Here is a 20,561-nt window from a genome sequence, read left to right as displayed (position 1 = left end):
TTACTTAAAATCGCACCACTTCGCCGCAAATCGCACCTCTTCGCACTTTTCAGCCTCCAAAACGCATCACATTAAATATGCAAATTATGACTGAAAAGTGCGATTTCAAAAAGTGCGATTTGCGGCGATGTGGTGCGCAAAAAAACATGCGCATTTATCTCAAAGCATAGAATGTCACCCTCTGTGTGTCAAAAATGCACCAAATCCTGAGTCCGGGGCTGCTGAGAGTTCAAGGGAAATCATGACATGATCCAGATTGGATGCTGGTCGTTCTGATATATGGCCAGTTTAAGTTGTGTAAAAAAAGGTGCTCGCAATAAGATAAGATCATTTTACTCATCTGTATTGTCATGTAGTTACATAGTTACATAGTAGATAAGGCTGAATAAAGACTTGCGTCCATCTAGTTCAACCTACTTTTAATAGCTTATCCCTTGTAAAAGACAGAATATGGTTCTTATTAGTACCCCTGGATATTTTTATCCATTAAATGCTTGTCCAACCTTATTTTGAACGTATTTATTGTATCTGCCAACACCACCTCTCCAGGAAGAGAGTTCCAAAGTTTGACTGCTCTGACCGTAAAGAAATTTTTTCTTTTGAGGGAACAAAATTTTCTTTCCTCTAATCTAAATTCGTGCCCTCGTGTTCTAGATTCCTTTCTTGCAGTAAAAAGGGTGCTTGAGAGTTCCTTATATTTGCCCCTGATATATTTGAACATGTTGAGCATGTCCCCCCTTAAACGTCTCTTCTCTAGTGTAAATAGTCCTAGCTTGCTTAATCTCTCCTCATAGCTTAAATTCTCCATTCCCCTAATAAGCTTTGTTGCTCTTCTTTGGGTTTTTTCCAATTCCATGATGTCCTTTTTATAGTGTGGGGCCCAGAACTGTACTCCATATTCAAGGTGTGGTCTAACCAATGCCTTGTACAGTGGCATAATTACTTTTAAATCCCTAGTTTCCATGCCCCTTTTAATACATGCTAGAATTCTGTTGGCCTTTTTTGTTGCAATGTGACATTGAACACTGCACCCCAGCTTATTATCTATATAGACTCCTAGATCCTTTTCAAGTGCTGAAGTACCTAATGCCTCCCCGCTTAGGTTGTAACTTGCACACTGGTTACATCTCCCGAGATGCATAACCTTGCATTTATCCACATTGAACCTCATCTTCCACTTTTTAGCCCATTCATCTAGCTTGTTAAGATCATTTTGAAGTATGTTCATATCCTCTGTTGATTTAATAACTCTACTCAGTTTTGTGTCATCATCAAAGATGGATACATCGCTGAGAATCCCCATCCCGATATCGTTAATATAAATGTTAAACAAGATGGGCCCCAGTACCGAACCCTGTGGCACTCTACTTAGTACTGGTATCATAGTTGATACTGCACTGTTCACAACCACTCTTTGTTCTCTATTACACAGCCAGTTTCCTACCCATCTACAGATATTTGCACCTAGTCACAGGTCCACCATTTTATTTATCAACCTCATGTGTGGTACTGTATCAAAAGCTTTTGCTAAATCAAGGAAGACCACATCTACTGCGTTTCCATTATCAAGGTTAGCAGGGTCATACCTTTTACCTTTTTGAAAAAATTGGCACTACCTCTGCTATTCTCCAGTCTTTTGGTACCATACCTGTTGATAGTGAATTTTCAAAAATGCAATATAGAGGGGTCGCTAGTTCCTCCCTTAATTCCATTAGTACCCTAGTATGTATCCCATCTGGCCCTGGTGATTTGTTAGTTTTTATTTTGCTGAGCCTCAAAATTATATCATCGGTCGAGAGATCCATATGGAGATCCGGTTTGTTTGTCCCAGTTGTGGTATCTGTGCTTTCCACTATCTGCTCTCCCCTAGTAAACACTGATGAGAAGAACTTATTTAACAGTTCCGCTTTTCCATTATCCTCTGCAAAATTTTTACCGTTGATATCTGTTAGAGGGCCTACGTTATCTTTAATTATTAGCTTACTGTTTATGTACTTGAAAAACTTCTTGGGGTTATTTTGCTTTCTGTGGCTATGCGCTCTTCATTTTCCCTTTTAGCTACTTTGATTACTTCTTTACAAGTTTGGTTTGTTTCTTTATACTTGATGAACGTCTCTTCATTTACGTTATTTGTATAGAATTTAAACGCTTTTGTTTTATTGTTGATCGCTGTCCTTACTTTTTTGTCCAACCATGGTGGCTTTTTTTTGTTAAATTTACCCTTGTTGACTTTTGGGATGTATTTAGTAGTTAGTGATACTAGCACATTTTTAAATGAATCCCACATTTCCTCTGCATTCTTACCTTTGAATAACTCTCCCCAATTAATTTATTTTAGAGCTTCCCGGAATAAAATGAAATTAGCTTTTCTGAAGTTTAGTACTTTACCCGGTCCTGTATTATATTGAGGTTTACGGAAGTTGATTTCCAGTGAGACCATGTTTTGGTCACTGTTCCCTAGGTGTTCAATTACTCTGGTGTTTGAAACTAAATCTATGTTATTTGTTAATACTAAGTCCAATAGTGCCCCATTACGAGTTGGAGCATCTACCGTTTGAGTGATAAACTGATCCTTGAGCAAGCTTAGGAACCCACTGCTTTTAGATGATTTACATGTCTCATTTTTCCAGTCAATATCTGGTAAATTAAAATCCCCCATTATTAGTACCTGCCCCTGATCTGACGATTTTTTTGATTTGGTTTAGGAGTAGAGACTCGTCCCTATCGTTCACGTTTGGCGGTCTGTAGCATACCCCTATTAAAATTTTAGGTACTTCTGTAGTTTCACGGCGCCACCGCGCGCACAGTCTGTAACAGAAACTTGGCAGCCTGCCAGAGGCTCTGTTTCACTGTGCGCGTGCCGCTCTAGCTCTGTCTGACTGAGCTTGTGCCGCTCTAGCTGTACGTAAACAGCGTAGCGGCCAGCCAGCAGCAGCGCTGCCCAGGCGCTGACAGGTCAATGTCACTGTGGCCAGGGGCGGGCTGGGCCGGGGGGCAGGGTGCCATGTGCCCCCCGGGCCGCTCTAACAGGCATTGTTGCGGGCCGCGGGCTGCCTCCTATTTTACCTGCTGTCCTCCTGTAAGCAGCACCACGGCCCGTGGCATAGCTAGTGTAAGGCCCCCGCTGCTGCTTGGAGGAGCGGGGGCTGCATGGGCGCCGGGTGGCGGAGATTAGTATGTGTCTTTGCGGCTGCCAGCGTGCCACCTGCCGCTCCCGCACAGGCAAGTCGGCCGCGGCACGGGGGCCGCCATGACAGTCTCACTGTCACACTGCCCTTACTTGATGGGCAGGCGAGCTGTCGAATGAGAACGGGTGGGCGGGAGGGAGGGGGGGCGGGGGCGCTGCCTGGGATGCAGTGTCAGGGGGAAGCAGGTTACTGTCTCTGCTTCCCCTCTGCGTGTGACGTCACCACGTCACACGCTGGAGAGAAGAGGAGCCGGGAACTGAAGCTGAGCAGGGAGGGAGCAGAATAACAGTCTCTCGCCCAGTCTTAACACAGCTGACTGTGACTTGTTAAGAACACAGGTGCGTTTTTATTAGCACCTATATAACGAAATATATTTAAAATAAGTATATGTGTATATACTGAATATGTGTGTGTATATATTAATATATACACACACACACAGAACTCACAGTCTATATTTATTTATATGTGTATATATATATATATATATATATATATATATATATACACAGATATATATATATATATATATATATATATATATATATATACATATACAGTATACATACATACATCTCCCAGTCTATTTGTATATGTGTGTGTATATGTGTGTGTGTGTGTGTTTATGTGGGGGTTTTTTTTGGCAGGGGGGAGTAAAATTTATAGTTACGCCACTGACCGCGGCTACAGGAACATGGCCGCCTCCTGCATGAGGACATGCTCACCAGCATGGGATGTCCCGGACGCCGTGTGACATCATGACGCCGTCACTGCCCCCCCACTCGTGCGACACATACTCGGAGGATGGAGAGGCGGCGCCGGAAAGTAAAGGCAAAGACTGCAGAGGGAGCCGCAGCAATAGAGCACGGACCCGGGCCTATGAAAGGCAGGTGTTCTGACTGTAACTACTGTATGTATTGAGTGTTATAATGGGGGCCTGGGAGCTGCCTGTGGTGTCCTTGTATAATTATACAGGGGGAGCAGCCTGTGGTGTCCTGCCAAGACCCCACAGGCTGCTCCCCCTGTATAATTATACCAGGACAGTCTTGGTGTAATTATACAGGGGGAGCAGCCTGTGGTGACCTGGCATAATTATACAGAGGGAGCAGCCTGTGGTGTCCTGGTATAATTATACAGGAGGAGCAGCCTGTGGTGTCCTGTCAGGACACCACAGTCTGATCCCCCTGTATAATTATACCAGGACAGTCTTGGTATAATTATACAGGGGAAGCAGCCAGTGGTGTCCTGGTATAATTATACAGAGGGAGCAGCCTGTGGTGTCTGTTCAGTTTATGTGGCGTCTTCTTGTTATTATGCGGGGGAGCAGCCTGTGGTGTAAGGTATAATTATGCAGGGGGAGCAGCCTGTGGTGTCCTGGTATAATTATACAGAGGGAGCAGCCTGTGGTGTCCTATTCTGTTATTTGAATACAAGTGGGCAGCCTGTGGTGTCCTGTTATTGTTATTATACTGAGGAGCAGCCTGCGGTGTCCTGATATTATATAGGGGAGCAGTCTGTGGTGTCCTGTTATTATACAGGGGAGCAGTCTGTGGTGTCCTGTGATTATACGGGGCATCAGTTTGTGCTGTCCTGTTATTATACAGGGGGAGCAGCCTGTGCTGTCCTGTTATTATACAGGGGGAGCAGCCTGTGCTGTCCTGTTATTTTACAGGGGAAGCAGCCTGTGCTGTCCTGTTATTATTCAGGGGAAGCAGCCTGTGGACTCATTAAAATGGAGGTTTTTCGGTAAAAAAAAAAATGTATTAATAAAAAAAGATAATAACAGAGGCTCTGGTGTCCTGTTATTATACAGGGGGAGAAGCCTGTCGTGGTGTTATTATCTTTTTTTTATTAATGCATTTTTTTTTTTTACCGAAAAACCTCCATTTTAATGATGCGCTGTTACTTATGGGCCAGTGCTTAGGACTTGCCCCCCAGGCTAAAAGTTGCCAGCCAGCCCCTGACTGTGGCACTTGTAGTTCCACAGTGAAATAGGCAGCGCCTGGGCACCGCTGACAACGGGGGTATGTTAAAGTGGACACCCCGGCACAGCGATGCCGGGGCTTCTAAACTGTATGCGAGATTCAGACGCAACTGCGTCTGAATCTCGAGTCACATAGTGAAGGGGTACATCTAAATTTAGACGCAAAAGCATCTAAATTTAGGTGGCCCTAGGGGAACACTATTGAAACCCACCCTCAGTGCCACTAGTGAACGTGTAAATCCCAGTATCCACGCCCACCCGAAGCGTGGCGAGCGGCGGCGGTACGCGTCCTACAACCTTTTCATACCCCCATTATCCACGTCGGCGTGGAGTTGAGAATAGAAAGTGTGGCGAGCGCAGCGAGCCACCGAGCCCGAGGCGTGGCGAGCGGACGCAGGTACCTTCACAGCTATCCGCGTCCCCTCGCGGGCTTCACAGGTGTCAGCGTCCGCTCGCCACGCTTCGGGCTCGGTGCGTGGTGAGCGGACACTGACACCTGTGAAGCCCGCGAGGGGACGCGGATAGCTGTGAAGATATCCGCGTCCCCTCGCGGGGCTCGCTGCGCTCGCCACGCTTCGGGCATTTTCTATTCTCAACTCCACGCCGACGTGGATAGTGTGGGTATGAAAAGGTCGTAGGACGCTTACCGCCGCCGCTCGCCACGCTTCGGGTGGGCGTGGATAGTGAGGCTGATTCAGGAACACATTCACCTCAGTGTCTCATACAGGGCTACTGCTGACTGACTGACTGACTACGCAAACTGCATAGCTCTCTGACTGACTACGTAACGCTGTCCGCGCGCGTCTAAGCCGAAGTGCCGGGAGTGTGAATTGAGACGCTAAAAGCGTCTCAAACCGCAATATAAGTTAGCGTCTACATTCGGGACACCCCCTGTGGTAGCGGTGTGCCGGGGTGTGCGATTTATAAGCCCCGTTTAGCCCTGTTTGTCTCCTTTTTACACTTCATTACATTTCAACTAGAGTGGCACGTGCAGCGCTACGCTACATCACGTTACACTATAACACTTTAGCTAGAGCGGCACGCGAGCCTCTGGCAGGCTGCCAAGTTTCTGTTACTTCCGGCGTCGTGAAACTACAGATTGGACTAGAAGTATCTGACCTAAAGATAAACCCAGTCACATGGTCAGACCACTACTCAATATGGTTCTCAGTCGCAACCACTCAAAATAGATCTGTGCCCATGGAATTGACCAAATATCGCCCAAGGAGGGCTATGACTCCTCAGGCCATGGCAGCTAACTTGAACCTCTCAGCAGTGATGGGGACCTGTAAAGATCCATGTTCCCTAGTCCATTTTTATAACAGGGCTGTGACAGAGGCACTGGATACTATAGCCCCATTGCGTATTCGACCCTGCAAACCACACCATCAAGCTCCCTGGTTTGACAACAGTATTCGTGATCTCAAGAAAAGGGGTCGTATACTTGAAAGACGATGGAGGAAGACAAACCTGGCAGAGGATAAATTAAATCTAATCAAACACATTGGAATATACCAATCAACAATCACCCGCAAGAAAACAGTGTTCCTTTCAAATGAGATCATGACAGCAAAAAATAGGCCCGCTCAGCTTTTCCGTACAGTGGAGATGCTTTGCAAACCAGCATGCCTGCAGCCTGATGTAACCCTCTCGCAGTCAAGATGCAATGAGTTCGCTAAATTCTTTGCAGATAAAGTATCTATCATCCGGGCTGGAATCCCCACAGTGACACCAAAGGAGTTCCAACAGACCAAGCCTACCAATTTAAGACACTTGCCTTCATGGGACATCTTTGACCAAGTGGATGTACAATACATTGCTGGAATTTCCAGACTGTTGCGTCCCTCCTCCTGTGATCTGGACCCTGCCCCATCCAAGCTTCTTTTAGGGTGTATGGAAATAATCGGCCCTGCATTTGCAAAAATAGTTCAATGCTCTTTGCAGACAGGCGTTTTCCCCGAACCACTAAAGGAAGCAATAGTCAGACCACTTCTTAAAAAATCTAATTTAGACCCTGACTGCATGACCAACTACAGGCCAGTATCAAATCTTCCTTTTCTAGGAAAGGTTATTGAGAAAGTGGTTGCAACTCAACTAGAGACCCACCTGTTAACCCATGACATTTATGATCCATTCCAGTCAGGATTCAGGAGAAGACATAGCACAGAAACAGCTCTGGTATGTGTGCTCAATGATCTTCTAAATGCAAGGGATAGAGGAGACTGTTCAATCCTAATCCTTCTGGACCTCTCTGCAGCATTTGACACCATTGACCATGGGATTCTAATTGAGCGCCTGAAGAATTTCTGTGGCCTGGGTGGCACAGTCCTTAGCTGGTTCAAATCATTTCTAGCTGGCAGGTCACAGAGAGTTGCATCGGGAGTATACTCTTCACCACCAGTGCCGTTGTCTTGTGGTGTCCCACAGGGCTCTATACTATCTCCCATGCTTTTTGCAGTATACATGCTTCCACTTGGTGACATAATCAGACGTCACGGCCTGGTCTACCACTGCTATGCAGATGATACCCAACTGTACCTGTCCTTTGCTCCAGGCACCGATAACACAATAACAACCTTAAATGGCTGCCTAGCTGAGCTCCAGGAGTGGATGAGTGCCAGTTGGCTGAGACTGAACCCAGATAAAACAGAAGTCCTGATGATAAATCACAGGACAAGACGGCAGCATAGCCAACTGACAGGTCTTAAGCTGGGGGGCACAGCACTAAAAAACTCTGATCATGCGCGGAATCTTGGTGTTGTCCTGGATAATGGCCTGACACTTAAACATCAGGTGTCAGCCACAATCAAATCCTCATTCTTTCATCTGAGAAACATAGCCAGAATCAAGCATTTAATTCCCTCAGAAGACCTTCCTAAAGTCATACATGCATTTATATCATCACGACTAGACTACTGCAATGCTCTCTACCTGGGTCTTCCAGCAAAAGAATTGCACCGCTTGCAGCTGGTACAAAATGCAGCCGCCAGACTATTAACTAACCAGCCCCGCTCCTGCCACATAACTCCCATTCTCTACGCCCTTCACTGGCTACCTGTAAAATGGCGAATCGTTTTCAAGATTGGATTACTCACTTTCAAGGCCCTACATGACCAGGGCCCAAGGTACCTGCAACAGCTGCTGATCCCTTACTGTCCTACTCGATTACTACGATCCACTGAAGAAGGACTACTAACAGTACCCAGAATCTCCCTGAATTCATCTGGGGGTCGAGCTTTCAACTTTGCTGCTCCAACTCTGTGGAACTCTCTTCCTCGCACAGTGCGAGAAGCGCCCACTATAGAATCCTTTAAAAATAGACTAAAGACGCTCCTATTTACTCAGCATTTCACTGACATCTACTGTTAAGCTTGTTTTGTATTTCGAGCTGTAAAGACAATGTTTGAAGCACTTTGAGTCCTATTGGGAGAAAAGTGCTATATAAATATCATTATTATTATTATTATTAAGTACCAAATTTTATTATTGGGTTTTTTATTTTTATCAGTTATCTCTGCCCACACGGCCTCCGAGTTATCTTCTTCTGTATCTGAGATCATAATTTGCCCACAAGATGTTAAGTCCTTTTTTACATAAAGGCACACCCCCCCGCCCCTTCTATTTTCCCTGTCTTTCCTGTAGAGTGTATATCCGTCCATGCTTAGTGCCCAATCGTGTGACTCATTACACCATGTTTCTGTTATCCCAATAATGTCATAGTCATCCCTAGTGGCCGTAGCTTCAAGTTCCCCAATTTTTCCTGCTAAGCTTCTTGCATTAGCCAGTATGCATTTGAGTTTGTGTTTGCTATTTTTTATTTTTTTTTAAATGCTGTTTATTTGAGTTTTCAGTAAACCATATACAATACACATTATGAACGACATATAGCAGTTGTACATCGTGATGTTACAATTCAAAGTCTAGTCAAAATAAACTACTGACATGTTATATGCTACCAATTCCCCTTTCTAATATAACCTAACAGGTAAGATTATGAGATCTAAACAATCAGACATTAGTAAAATGATATACTAACTTGTTCTAGTTATTCTTATAATGGTGATCCTGCCAAGTTTTAGACTTACGTCGGTCATAAATTAAAATAACACAGTTATAATTCTACCATCCTAAACATATAACATAAAGACAAAAGACTGGGGTGACGTTGGGGAAAGAGGGAAGGAGAGGGTAGAAGGGGGGGGGGGGGAAGGGGTGTGTCCACCAAACCCTTGTTTTAATTTCACTTAAAGTATAGGTTATAAGCAAATATATTTTGCAGACTTAGGCTTAATTCTGATATGCTCATTGTTTCAACAACACGACATGTATAGTGCTTGAACAGTCCCGAACTACAGGGGGTCCTTAATCCTGGGCCCGTAAGGCTTGTTGGGGTCTCCAATTTTCGAATACCGATGAGATATGAATTTTTTCATTATCGTCCAGCATGTTTATGAAAGGAGTCCATTTTTGATAGAAAGTTCTTGCACCATTCACCAAATCAATTCTGGCATACCGTCTTTCAAAAAAGAGAATTTGCAATAATTTTTGTTTGAGGTCTGTTAAACCTGGAGCTGACTTCTTAGTCCAATGTATTAAAATACACTTCCTCGCAATTGTCAAGATCATTATAAGTAAAGAGAATTCTTGTTTATTAAGGTTTTGGGTAGACCAGTCCTGAAACGATATCCCCATATACCATGCTATATTTGGTTTAAAATCTGTATTAAACATATTATTTCAAAATTGCAATGTTTTGTTCCAGAATATTTTTAACTTATAACAATTCCACATACAATGAGAATAGTTTGCATCTCGCATCCCACATTTAATACAATGTCCTTCTTCATCTGGAACCATAAATTTACGTCTATGTGGAGTGATGTATGCTCGATGCAAAGTTCTCACATAAACCTCTTGTAAATAGACCGATTTCAAAGCTGCGATGGATCTATCATGAGAGTCTAGCATATCTGAAACACTAGTTATTGTAGGTATATCCAAGTTCCACTTCTGCCATAAAACGTTCCACTGTGGATCCTTTAATAAGTCTATAGTCATTACAATGTTATATAAATATTTGACCTTATAGGGTTTTTCTTTCGTATAGTTCAACAGTGCATCTATACTTGTTAATTGAGGGATCAGAGTCACCCTACCCACTTTCAACTCTGGAAATTTTAAAGATTGTAAGAAGTGTCTAACTTGTAAGAACATGAACAGGTGTGACTTCGGTAAATTATATATGGAGGCGAGAAGTTCAAATGAATACATCTTTCCCCCTGGATCAAACATTTTTGAGGAGGTATCTAACCCTTTTTCTTTCCAAATTTTAAAACCAGGGTTCAAGATTGATGGGGGAAACGATGGGTTGCCCCATAACGGAACATAATGCGTGATATTTGGGTTTCTTTTAGTCACCCTATTCATGTCTATCCAAGCCGCACGTGTATTCCTGAGCAAAATATGTGTCCTCTTTTCAATAGGAATTTTGGGTAAGTCCGACTGGAGCAGAGCACTAGGGGAATAGGGGTGAAACACCGCACATTCCAATTTATAGTCTGTATAAACTGAATTTGCTGTTATCCAATCACATATATATCTGAAAAATACCGCCATTGAATATGCCTTAAGATCAGGGTAGCCTAAACCTCCTTGGGATTTTAGAGTTTTGAGTTTATTTTTTGCTATCCTCGGTCTCTTGTTTTGCCATATGAATTTGGTGAAAACTGCATCTAATTTCGTGATATCTGCTTTATTTAATGCTATCGGCAACATTTGCATCTTATAAAAAAAATTTGGAAATATAATAGCCTGTATTATTGCCAATCTGCCTAGGAGGGAGAGTGGTAAATCTTTCCACGCCTCTAATTTAGTCATAATCTGTGAAATGATAGGTGAATAATTTAATGAATACCATTTTGACAAATCTGCTGATATGTTCACCCCTAAATATTTAAAATGTGACTGGTTTATGATAAAGGGTATATTCGGGTTATTGATCAAATTTACGTCTAGTGGGCCTAAAGGTAGTATCTCGGATATAGTTAGATTTACCTTGTATCCAGAAGCACTTCCAAAAGAGCGAATGAGGTGTAACAAGGCAGGAAGAGATTGAGAGGGATTGGATATAAAAATCAGAGTATCGTCTGCAAATAATGAGATTTTTAAGTCTTCTCTGCCAATTTTAATTCCCTGTATCAATGGCGAAGACCTCACTGCTATTGCAAGAGGCTCAATAGCCAAAGCAAATAGCAGGGGTGAAAGAGGACATCCCTGCCGAGTGCCCCTGGCCAATCTGAAGGGTGAAGATATAACTCCATTACAGGCAACAGTTGACATTGGAGCTTTATATAACGTTTGGATTATGTGTACAAACAATGGTGGGAAGCCAAACCCAGCTAACGTTTTAAAAAGATGAGGCCACAGGACCATATCAAAAGCCTTCTCGGCGTCTAGGGTTAAAATCACGCCAGACGCCGAGAAGGATGGGTCACCCGCCCGCTGAATGGTAGCCAACACTCTCCTCACATTAACAACCGAGTGGCGACCTGTGATAAATCCAGTTTGGTTTTCATGAATTATTATGGGTAAAATAGGTTTTAACCTTTCTGCAAGTATCTTTGTAAAAATCTTAAAATCTACGTTAAGTAGAGAGATAGGTCTGTACGAATTTGGTGTATTTAAAGGTCTGTTGTGCTTAGGCAAAACTTTTATCATAGCATCTGTAAAATTATCTGGCAGTGTTCCTGAGTTAATTATGTTATTAAAGCATGTCATTAGGGGTTCTGCAATTTGTTCGGCCATTGTTTTATAAAATTCATTAGTAAAACCATCAGGCCCAGGTGCCTTAGCCAATTTTAGCTTGCCAATAGCCCATAACACTTCTTCTTTGGTTATTGGTTTTATAAGTGACTCTGTAAGAGACGATGGAACCTGAGGCATCGGCAGGGTATCCCAATAATCTTGGGTTAAATTTAGAAATGGATGAAGCTGTGGATCATCTTCCCTCATTCGCTCATCTGGAACCTCCTGTGGGGGGGTGTATAAATTTTCATAAAATTCCCTAAACATCTCAGCTAATTGTGTATTATTATTCGTGAGTGTGCCATCTGGTTTTAAAAGCGGTTGTATAGTATTTTGGGTTCTGGATCCCTTTAATAAATTTGTCAAGAGCTTTCCTACCTTATTGCCAAACTTGTAGAATTTCGAATTAATATTGAATAAGTATTTATCACCTTGCAATTGCAGATACTCCTCGAATCTCGTTTTAGCTAATTGATATTGTGACTTATTGGTGGCTGTTGGGGATATTTTATATTTTTGGTAGTTATTTGTTAATACAGACTGTAATTCTATATAGTCCTTGTTTTGTTTTTTCTTCAGTCTCGAGACGTAAGACACCACCTCTCCTCTTAACACTGCTTTAGCAGCTTGCTAAAAAAATGTAGGTTTCTCAGTAGCATATGTGCTATTGTCTTTACTATAATTAGACCAGGTTTGGAGAATTTTGTCTTTAAGGCCCCGAGACTGTGATAGGTATGACGGAAATCTCCATTGTGGAAAAACCTGTTCCTTATTTTGCAATACTAAATGTACGGTGATCAGTCCATGATCAGATAGTATTGGGGGAAAAATCTCTGCTCCAGTCAAACTTGGGAAAAGGGGTTCAGGTATAAGAATATAATCAATTCTTGATTTGGTTCCATGTGTCAGGGATAAGCACGTGAAGTCTATTTCCGTCGGGTTAAGTGCTCTCCAGGAGTCTATCAAATTAAAACACTTTAAAAGATATGGAACTCCTATTTTGGGTAAAGTAATTGAATGTTTTGGGGGTGGCAACCTATCTAATATTATTGAGGAAAGTAAGTTAAGGTCTCCACATATTAACAGAGATTTTGGATCAAATGTGTATAGTTTAGCTATCAGGCTCGTAAAAAAGGATCTCTTATATTGCGTAGGTGCATATACAGTATACTACATATAGTAAGTTCTCTACTACATAACTCCACATTTGCTATGACGTATCTGCCCTCAGGATCCACATCCACTTTTATTACTTTAACCTTAAGTTGTTTTCTAGCAAGGATTGTCACTCCACATGATTTGGAATTTAGGCTGGCTGAGCCAATTAGCTCCCAGCCTAGCATTGCGAGTTTTTTAGTTTCTGGTGGCATTAGATGTGTTTCCTGAAGGCAGATCACGTCTACCTTCTGCTTATTCAGGTACATCAGCAATTTGCGCCTCTTTGCTGGCGTATGAATACCTCTTATGTTTAAAGAGCCTATTATAACTGACATTTTACCTCATAAGAAATATAGTAATCTGTTACAAAGTTTGGTATGGACATGACTGGGAATAGACACAAGAGGGAAAAAAGGACAGCAATAAGACAAAAAGACATCAACCAATTTTAACTAACACTACACTACAATGCAGCTAACTAAACGACCAAGGAGACTTCCGGTGTTGGTCTGCTAAGATCTTACAAGCTCCCAAACTCCTCACCCAAATATCTGGTATTAGCTGGCATCCGTCTGCCAACCTCCCCTTATTACATTTCACTAGGCTATAAACCCATGAAATGTAAAACGTTTCCCACTTCAGAGATCAAATGTTAATGATATATTTTTAAACAAGAATTAGCAGTAAACTGCTGTTATGATATGTCAGTTATGCAGGCTTATCTGAGATGTCTTCCTAGTTTTGGTTGTGACCCATATTAGAGATACATTTTTGGGCTTCTACTGGAGATGTAAAGTCCTTAAATCCCAAAGGGGTGGTAATTCTTAGACGTGCTGGATACATCATGTAGAATTTGACATTATTTTTTACCAATTCGGAGCATATTGGATTAAATGCCTTGCGTGATTTGGACAATTCAATGGAGAAGTCCTGGTAGATCCTTAGTGTGTGTGTTTCCCAAATAATGGGGTTGGTTTTACGTGATGCTGACCACAGGAGTTGCTTGTGTAAATAGTTCAAAATCTTAAATATTACCACTCTTGGTTTCGCTGGGGAGTGTGACTGTAATGCTCCCATTCTGTGAACTCTCTCTATTACTAAGTCAGAACATGCCTGCTCCACATTCAGAATTTTAGGGAGCGTTTTCCGCACAAAGTGCTCTAGTTGTGGGCCCTTCAGGCTTTCTGGCAGACCAGTTATTCTTAAATTACAGCGTCTAGCTCTATTTTCTATATTTTCCACAGATTCGCTGAGGCGCTTGTTTTCTATTTGCAGCACATTGACTGCTTTTTGCAAGGATGTGATTTGGTCTGTATTGTCAGATATCTGGGATTCTGCTGTGGTAATGCGGCCTGTGAGAGAGTGAAGCTGGTCTGTGATGTCTGACACAGCTTTCTGCAGGAGAGGGGCCATTGTGCTGTGTATGGCGTCTACTAAGTCTGAATAAGATAAAGCAGAAATACCTGTGGCTTGCTCGGTATTCGGATTTACAATGGGTTTCTTAGCCAGCGGGGTGCCATGGGTGTTATCTGGATTTGGCTCCATCGCGTGTTCACCGCGCCTTTTCTCCTGACGCTGCGGCTGTGGGAGCTGAGCTGTTTACTGCGGTGATTTTGCCGTCGCCGCTGGGGGTATACGTTTCTCCATGAGCTCAGGGTCTGCTCGAGGCGATCTGGAACGGTGTCTCCGTGGGGTAGACAGTTTGCAAGGTAAGAGGAGTAAGTCAGAAGACGGAGCTCCGTGGAGATGCTGCTCACTCCACGCTGCTGGAACCGGAAGTCTTGTGTTTGCTATTAGATGCTACAGTTGAGGCTACATTGGGATCTCGTTGCTCTATTGATTTCTTACTGACTCTAGTTTTTCTCCCTAACCCCCCTTCTCCACCCTCCAATCTCTTAAATGCCCCTTCCTCACTGTAATGTCTAATATGCCCATAGTTTATATCTGCACCCCCCCCCCCCATGCCTAGTTTAAAGACTCCTCCAACCTTCTAACCATCCTGCCTCCCAGCACTGCCGCCCCCTTTCCATTAAGGTGCAATCCGTCTCTGCTGTATAGATGGCGCCCGTCTAATAAGTACGACCAATGCTCTAGGAACCCAAACCCCTCTTTCCTACACCATCCCTTTAGCCACACGTTCAGCTCCATAACCTCCCTCTGTCTTCCTGGACTAGCGCGTGGCACAGGTAATGTTTCAGAGAAAATTACCTTGGATGTCCTTGCTTTTAATCTACGTCCTAATTCCCTGAAATCGTTTTTAAGGACACCCCACCTGCCGCTGACTTGATCATTTGTGTCAACGTGCACCATGACCGCTGGGTCTATTCCAGCCCCTCCCAGTAATCTGTCCACCCGGTCCGCGATATGCCGTACCCGAGCACCCGGAAGACAACAGACTGTACGACAATAACGGTCCCGGTAGCATCCGGTCTTAGGGATGATAGAATCCCCTACCACCACCATCTGTTTTGTGGTCCCTGGTTCTCTAGCCCCCACTATGTCTGATGTGCCGGTCCTCTGGTTGCTAGAGGTACAGGTCACATCCAACCCCACCAGTATTGAAGTAACATCCACAGTAGCTTTGTCCAGTCTGTGGAATCTACTGGGATTGGTTAAGTCAGCACTGGCCTTCCTCTTCCTCCCCCTACTACCGCTTCTGACTGTTACCCAGCTAGCTGGCTCTACCTCCTCATCTACTGCTAAAACCCCCTGATCCTCCAAAGTTTCCACCGTGAGGCGGAAACTTTCTTCTAATTTGGCAATGTCCCTCAGAGTTTCGATGGTCTGCTTTAGATCCGAAATCTGGGCTTCCAAAGCAGTCATCTCTACGCACCTCACACAGATGTATTCTCTCTGGATCTTTTGATCCAAATGCGCATACATCTGGCAAGACACGCACTGAGTGAGATTGTCGACCCCACTCATGGTTAATTAGTTCTGCTGTTTCGTACAGGGGTGCTATATGCTGTATTATTTAAATTTTTATTTAATTTTTTTATTTTTTATTTAAGTACTTATTATCTGTGGACTATGTTACTGGGGGAAACTAATGGGCACCTATACCTAAACCTTAATCAGAACAAAAAAAAGAAAATATGTAGTGTAGAGTGAAGGAAGAAAAGAGACAAAAGACAAGGAGACAAAAATGTGCTGCGTATAACAGTGATCCTATGCAGAACCTACCCTATAGAATAAAAGAATACTCCCAAACAACTCTAAACAACTCTAAGCAACCCAATAATTAAATGTACAATAGTTTCTTATAACTTGGGGACCCAAACAGATTTAGAACTGTGATCCTGAAAGTTGAAGTCCTTTTGGTGTCATATAGTAACAGAATATTATTTTTATCCACAGTGAAAATTGTCCTCACCAGAGCCCTTATGATCACAGCTGATATTTTGGCCAGTTTTGCGCTTATTATATTGGTGCTTGGATTGGACGCAGTAAAGTTTCTGAGGGAAGAGAGTCATATGAAGCTACGAATGTGTTACATTGCAGCATTTATATTCGGAATTGGAGGTATGAGATTACACTTTTTCATATATAGCAGGGACAGTTTCTATAAAAATCAAACTGCCGAAATGGAGTTTAAAACAGGACTGTCAGCAACAAACAGAAGAATCCATTATGTGCACAGAAATACAATTCATTAGAATGTATTTTATTCTTTCACAAAGAACCAACATGACTACCAATAGCAATAGCTGGATATGCCAGGGTTTGACAGGATCAAAGGTGGAGTTTGCTGTTGAGAGTTTTCTTTATTCAAACAGCATAAACCAGGATCTCATATAAATATGTCTCAAATCAGGCAGCAAATCAGTAATGTCACTTCAACCTATTCAGGGCTGCTACTAGAAATTGTAGGGCCCGGGACTTACAAGATAGACCTCATTACACCATTTCCACAGTTCACAACCCACCAAACACCTTTCTTTCATTTCACCCCCAAGCACTGTCTGTTCCTCAGTGCTCCATTCAATCCCTCTTTGGGACCCAGTCCTCAGCATCCTTTAAAGTAAACTTACTGTCTGTCCAGTGTCACCTCCCCCGCCAGCACTACTATCAGGCAACTTGTCCGCATGATGGTGGATGTGGCTGCTGCTGCGCTCCTGAACTGACGTGTTTACAGGAGCCAATCATCGGAGGCTGCAGCAGACACAGCAGCCAGACCAGCTTTATCCTTGCACCTTGGCGGGGTTTTCATTTCCATGAACGTGGCAGGCTGCAGCATAATGGATTTAAAAAAAAAACCTATACAACATCAAGGAATCGGGGGGGGGGGGTCGGGGCGATTGAGTGGGGCTCGGGCCATTCCCTCTCTGCCGGAGTGTCTGTGCCTGGTGCATCGGTGTGCATAGTACCACCTTGAGGGCAACCCTGGTCCTATTTAATTGCTAGGCTGCATAGTGGTCCAGTGATCCCAAATTGAGGTGTTGGTGACTTAGAGTTGTTGGGTCTAAATATATCCAGTTTTGGCATTCATGCTGGCTTTGACATACAACTCTATATTTTAAGAAGTTGATGATGTTTTATAATCTGCACCTATGATACTAATCTACAAATTAGTTAAAAAGCAGTGTTTTGGTATAACCTCATAGTAAGATCAAAAAATAAGATAAAAAAAGTGGTGTAAATTTAGCAGTTGTGCCTAGATTTCTGCCAAAACCCAAACATTTACTTAGCACTATCCTAGTACAAAATGCAGCCACCAATGAGAGGATTGGAGCAGAGTTAAGGTGCTCTTTGCAAGATGTAGCATAGATGCAATCATGCAAAAATGGACATGCTTTGGGGAGCATGTGCAGGAATCAGATGACTGAAATAGATGAAGGGTTGTAGAAGGTGCCAATTTGTTGACACCCCTTTTGTACATTATGGGTACACAACCATTTCTGTACCATGTTTGAGCTGGCAGAGATCAGTTCTTATACTTACGGGATCAATGTTGCTCCTTTCAGTTGCCATTTAGTATGCAGATGTATCTCTTGCTGCCCAAATTACAAAAAAGTGTCAATCACATAAAGAAGACAATACCACTTTCTATCATTATTTAAAAAAAAAAATAGATTATTGGAGTACATACAGTACTGTAAATGAGAATACTAAATGTGAAGGACTTTGCCAGAAAAACTGACCAGTATAATTTCATGAAAGAAATAAAGTGGCAGGATGATAGCCTTTTGAAGAGATGATTAAATTTTGCATCCCTTCAGAGTTCTCCTCTTTTCTGCAGACCTTAGGTGTGTTTCTGGAGGGAAGAGTACATGTGCACTTTTGTGGGTGCAAAATTAAATTGTTCTCCCCTACATATCTTTTACAGTTTACTGTGGAAATGGCCTCCAAAATGGTCAGTGACAATATCAGGATAACCCTCTTGACAGTAACAGACATAGCTTGGCCTGTTTGCCTCCTTAACCCTTTCAGTGCCAAGGAAATTTGTCAAAATAGGTGTGAAAATTGCCAAAGCAAACATTTTTATTCATCATAATGACCTGTAATTAGGGATGCTAATCCCGGGGCATTTTTTCAATCCCGGGAATCGGGATTGAAAAATGCTCAATCTCGGGATTCCCATGATCCCGGGATTGACATCTCTATGTGGTAAACACGGCGAGCAGGGGCAAAAAGACAATCCCTGTCCCCCCACTCCAGCCGCCCTGCTCATTTACTTACATGAGTGGGTGGGCAGACAGCAGCAGTGCCTCAGCATGGTACCGGGTAGCATCGGTGGTGGCGGCAGAGCCGGAGAGTGGGCGGCCGAAGCTGCAGGATAAGGTGCGCGGTCACTGACTCTGGAGCGGATATGGGTGGTGCAAGCAGCGGTGCCTCAGTCACGGGCTGGGTAGCATTGGTGGTGGTGGCAGATCTGGAGGGCGGGCGACTGAAGCTGCAGGATACGGTGCGCTGTCACTGACCCTGGAGGGGATATGACTGGTGTGGCCTGCGCAGAGTGACGATCAGAGGTCACACTGTGCAGGCAGCACTGCCCATACCCGCTCCAGGCTGCAGGCCAGGGATTGGAAACACCTGGGCAGCATCTGAATGGGCGCTCAGACACTGCCCGGCATTAGATTTGCGCATGCACAGCTAATCTCGGAATCCCTGGATTGGAAGGTCCAATCCTGGGATACAAATCAAAGGATATTTTAGGCCAAACCCAGGAATTCCGTCGATCTGCAATGTTTACCTTATATAAGAAATAAAAAAGATTTTGTAAAAAAAGATTTTATTTGAATTTACATAACAAATATGTGCGATGCTGGTATATTTGTGACAATGCCTCTGTAACTGTGTGGTGCGATGGTGTACATGATTCTGGACTTCGGCTTCAGATCTTTACAGCCTCTTCCTGGAAGAACCTGCGGCAGGGAATGACACAACCCAAAGAGACCCACACAAGCAACACTACCACGGCTAGCAGCGACAGTAATTTATTTAACAGCAGTCTAATTAGTCGCTGTAATGCTTCAATAGTAAATAGTAAATTACATAGAAAAATACTCAACAAAAGTACAATGACAGTAAAACATTAATGACAGTAAAACATTAAGTACACAATTATTATTCCAGTACTATGACACTGCATAAACTATGGCGGTTCTAACTATCATCTGCCAGGTGGCGCTGCTTAACTTGCTTCTATCTAGTTTCACGCTACAACTCTGCAGCCAATCTAAATGATTCAACAAGCTTAGTGCAATTTAACGGCAAATCAACATACACTGTCGCGGTTTGACCAGTCACTGGCTCACAACAATGGTCCCTCGTCGACAGGTCCTCACAAGTATAAGATTAGGGCCCTATGATAGTGTGCAGTATCCTCTCTCTCCGTTACACAAGGGGTTAATGATCAATGGTCCTCAAGCTGAGGGACAGGCAGATTCCCGGCTCAGAGGTAACCTCCTGTTTGTAACTGAAAAACAGGCTGCATGGGTAGCCTCAATATAGAGCTATCCTGGACAGGGTGAATCTAGCAGGCACTACTCTGCCATGCTTCTATATCCTTTTACTGGGGTTAGGCAGACCTTTACCTGTCTGTAGTGCTCAGTAGGATACTAGCCTTTGTAGTGGGAGTCTATAAGGTGTCTCAATTTCCTGATATCCCCTTACAAGGGGTGCAGTACTGCCACAGGCGGACTGAATCAGAACCTTGGGTGTTGCTGGCTCCTGCCACATAGATCACTGGCTATACTGCTGCATGCGTCTGGCCCCTCTGCTGGGTGCTGCAATGTGCTCACTCTCTCTCTTCCTGTTTCTCCTCACACTTGGGACAGTAGCCTTCTTCTCCTTTCTCTCATACTCCTTTTCTCTCTAACACTGGGCTCTGCCACTCCATGCTGAAGCTCTCTTTCACAGGGCTTTCTCCTCTCTTCCTGTCACGCTGCCTGGCTGACCTCACAACTCTCCTTCCTGCATCCTGG

General features: G+C 43.5%; 1 protein-coding gene across 1 annotated transcript in view; it reads left to right on the top strand.

Moving 5' to 3' along the window:
- Positions 1–20,561, top strand: part of LOC146041563 (claudin-16-like) — a 138,594-nt gene that overhangs the window by 83,571 nt on the left and 34,462 nt on the right. Inside the window, exon 5 of the mRNA XM_083161517.1 lies at positions 16,492–16,656. Coding sequence (XP_083017643.1) covers positions 16,492–16,656 — 165 coding nt within the window. The remainder of the gene's footprint in view (positions 1–16,491; positions 16,657–20,561) is intronic.

The sequence above is a fragment of the Crinia signifera genome, chromosome 19, assembly GCF_055691185.1.
Source record: "Crinia signifera chromosome 19, ASM5569118v1, whole genome shotgun sequence".
Taxonomy (NCBI): Eukaryota; Metazoa; Chordata; class Amphibia; order Anura; family Myobatrachidae; genus Crinia; species Crinia signifera.
This window is presented reverse-complemented; position numbering and strand designations above follow the sequence as displayed.